General features: G+C 59.7%; 1 protein-coding gene across 1 annotated transcript; it reads left to right on the top strand.

The window, feature by feature from the left end:
• Positions 1-418: 418 nt before the first annotated feature.
• On the top strand, positions 419-3,218 carry LOC139001338 (melanin-concentrating hormone receptor 1). Its single transcript, XM_070403020.1, has 2 exons — positions 419-665; positions 1,879-3,218. Exons 1-2 carry the CDS (start codon positions 584-586, stop codon positions 2,844-2,846), a joined length of 1,050 nt encoding a protein of 349 aa, XP_070259121.1. The 5' UTR covers positions 419-583; the 3' UTR covers positions 2,847-3,218.
• Positions 3,219-3,584: the final 366 nt, after the last annotated feature.

The raw sequence follows: 3,584 nt of genomic DNA, 5'->3' as shown, positions 1-3,584 counted from the left end.
CTCCAGCAAGATGGTTGGATCCATGGGGCTCTAGGACAGGGCTGAGGGTGACCTGCGGGGCAGGCATGCTGTGAGAACAGTCATACCGTCCCCTCCAGGTGGCCAGCCACCCAGACCTGGGATTAGGGGACAGGCCAGGCTCTGTCTTTCCTCCAATGGGAGGCAGCCCATTGTCCTTTGCAGGCACCTCACAGGAAGCAAGCAGCACCCCCTGTGAGCACAGGAGGCACAGCCCTGCCACGGGGGAGGCAGCCCCTCCCTGCTGGGGTGCCCTGAGCCGGCGGGTCCCTCCGGGCTTCCCTGGCCCCTGGCTCTGCGGGCAGTCAGAAGTGGGAGCTGCAGCCCGGGACTGAAGAGGTTAATGTTCATCTGCCTCCGAATGTTAATGTGTTTAGGTGATGTCAGTGGGAACCGGGAAGGAGGGAGTGGGAAGAGCAGTGGGGCTTAGAGGCAGCTGAGGCTGCAGGCTGCCCGGAAGACCCCCTTCGGGACTGCGGGCTCGCGCTCCAGGACGGGACTCCGGGCGGGGAGGCTGCCGCAGCCTGCGTGGGCGGCCGGGCCAGCGGGCCACAGGCGCCGCAGGATGGACCTGGAAGCCTTGCTGCTGACCACTGCCCCCAACGCCAGCAACACCTCGGCCGGCCGGGACAACCTCACCTCCGCAGGTGAGTGGGGTCGGAGGGGAGCCGCCCTCCTGGGCGCTGGGGAGGGAAAAGGAGAAGGCTCACCTCTGAGCCCAACTGCCCGGGAAACTTTCAGGGCTTCATGAGCAGGTCTGCAGTCTGCTTTGCTCGCAGGGGAAGGGGAGAAGGGGGCGGGGCAGGCAAGGGCAGGAGGAGCTGGAGCAAAGGCGCATCCAGAAGTGGCAAGGATGGTGGCCAGCGGCGGCGAGGGCTCGCTGATGAGTTCCAAATGTGCTTTGCAGGAGAAACCAAGGCTGGAAAAGCCAGCCAGAGAAGCTGGAGGACAGTCTGTGGGGAGGCAGCTGGAGGCTCCCTGATTCACCAGTGCCTTGGGCTTTTTACTCCAGCCGCAGCAATGGGATCTGAACCATCTGGGCTGCCCCCTGGAAAGGCTGTGGGAAGGGGTAACTCACAGGGATTAACTTTCCTGGTGAGTGAAGCTGCCTGACATTTCCAGAGCTGAGATGCCTTGCAATTCTAGCTTTGAGGGAGACGGGAAGGAAGGAAAAAGAGGAAAGGTTTGTGTGAAGACAATTCTTAGGCGTTGGGGCTGCAGCACACCACTTCAGGTTCTGCTCCCTGGGTGGGGGCCCAGGCTCAGAAGACCCAGGCCAAGGCAATCCCCGGTAGGGTCCCAGGAGACGGGAGGGCTGAGGGCCTCATGGGCAGAAGCCTCCACAAGACCGTCGCCCACAGAGATGCCCAGGAAGCAGTCACAGCTCCAACCAGCAATTTCTAAAATGAAATGGTCAAGGCTGCAAATAGAAAAAGAGCAAGTACATACATGCGCACGCATGCGCGCACACACACACACACACACTCACACACACACACACACACACACTTTCATGTCCTTCTGTTAAGCCAGCGGGGGCCCACAGCTGTGGCTGTTGGCTCTGTGTCTTCTGAAACAATGCAGGAGGCAAAGGACTGGGTCCTTCAACTAACAGGTAGTGGGTTAGAATCTAGGAGGATTGACCAGGAAACCGGTGGAGGAGGCCAAGGTGAGCAACAGTGTGTGGAGGGAGAATGGTAGGAGAGAATTCTAGATAAATGGTGGACCCTGAGCTGGAATGGCAGGGAGGATGCAGAGGCGAGCAAGCGTGTCGCCGGAGGCTGAGCAGGCCAGAAGGATGCCAGCCCTTAGAGAGCAGAGTCCATGCCTAGCGACTGACACTTGGCCTTCTGTCCCCAGGGCCACCTCCTCGCAGAGGGAGTGTCTCTTATGTCAACATCATCATGCCCTCGGTGTTTGGCACCATCTGCCTCCTGGGCATCGTGGGGAACTCCATGGTCATCTTCGCGGTGGTGAAGAAGTCCAAGCTGCACTGGTGCAGCAACGTCCCCGACATCTTCATCATCAACCTCTCGGTGGTGGACCTCCTCTTCCTCCTGGGCATGCCCTTCATGATCCACCAGCTCATGGGCAACGGGGTCTGGCACTTTGGAGAGACCATGTGCACCCTCATCACGGCCATGGACGCCAACAGTCAGTTCACCAGCACCTACATCCTGACCGCCATGGCCATCGACCGCTACCTGGCCACTGTCCACCCCATCTCCTCCACCAAGTTCCGGAAGCCTTCTGTGGCCACCCTGGTCATCTGCCTCCTGTGGGCCCTCTCTTTCATCAGCATCACCCCTGTGTGGCTCTATGCCAGGCTCATCCCCTTCCCAGGGGGCACGGTGGGCTGTGGCATCCGCCTGCCCAACCCGGACACTGACCTCTACTGGTTCACCTTGTACCAGTTCTTCCTGGCCTTTGCCTTGCCCTTTGTGGTCATCACGGCTGCATACGTGAGGATTCTGCAGCGTATGACGTCCTCCGTGGCTCCCGCCTCTCAACGCAGCATCCGGCTGCGGACGAAGAAGGTGACCCGCACGGCCATTGCCATATGCTTGGTCTTCTTTATATGCTGGGCACCCTACTACGTGCTACAGCTGACCCAGCTGTCCATCAGCCGCCCGACGCTCACCTTTGTCTACCTGTACAACGCGGCCATCAGCTTGGGCTATGCCAACAGCTGCCTCAATCCCTTTGTGTACATCGTGCTCTGCGAGACGTTCCGCAAACGCTTGGTCCTGTCGGTAAAGCCTGCGGCCCAGGGGCAGCTTCGAGCCGTCAGCAACGATGAAGAGAGGACAGAAAGCAAAGGCACCTGACACTTCCCCTGCCACCCTGGGCATCTCCAAGTCAGGGCACCGCAGCAGGCCCCGGGGAGAGAGACTGTTGAAAACCCAAGACCGCTCTGGGAGAATGCAGGGAGGCTGGGCGGGGAGGGGGTTGCTGCTACCAAGCACCTTCCACGGGGCCCCCCAAATTGCTGGGAAGGCTCCAAGCCAGGCCGGGGGCTTCAAGCATCAGAAATCCCCTTGGGAGAGCAGGATGGAAGCTTGGGGTCGAACAGAAGCTGAGCAAGAAGAAAACGTTGCTTTAAATATTCGGTTGAGCCCTGCATTGGCTAGCTCCCAAATGTCTTTTTCCTGAGACAAGAGGTTTGTTTAAAGCCAGGCAGGGCCTGGGTGTGACAGCGGGCCCCCCCCCCCCCCCCCCCCGCCCCGGCACAGCACAGGCCCTGGGGAGATGGGGAAGGTGGTGCCGACTCCATGCCCGTTCCATCTCATTGGCAGGGTGGAGGGCAGCCTCTCTCCCAAGCTGGAGGGTGAGGAGAAAGGAAGCGTGCCATCTCTCCGTGTTCCAGCATCCTGTGCTGCTTTCCCTGTGTCTTTAGGGGGTGCATGTTTATCATTTGGGGATGGGGGGCTCTAAGCCCACAGGAGTAAAAGCCCATGTGCTAGGAGACCCAACTGAAAATGACAAGGCTCACTGGGGTGGGTGGGGTGAGGTGTCTTGAAATTAAAAAAAAAAAGGGAGGTAACAAGGGGGTTTTTGCAGCTGTG

The sequence above is a fragment of the Myotis yumanensis genome, unplaced genomic scaffold (genome assembly GCF_028538775.1).
Source record: "Myotis yumanensis isolate MYYU_CA2020_CCGP unplaced genomic scaffold, mMyoYum1.0.hap1 SCAF_421, whole genome shotgun sequence".
Taxonomy (NCBI): Eukaryota; Metazoa; Chordata; class Mammalia; order Chiroptera; family Vespertilionidae; genus Myotis; species Myotis yumanensis.
Note: the sequence above shows the minus strand (reverse complement) of the source record. Positions and strands in the feature narration are given on the sequence as shown.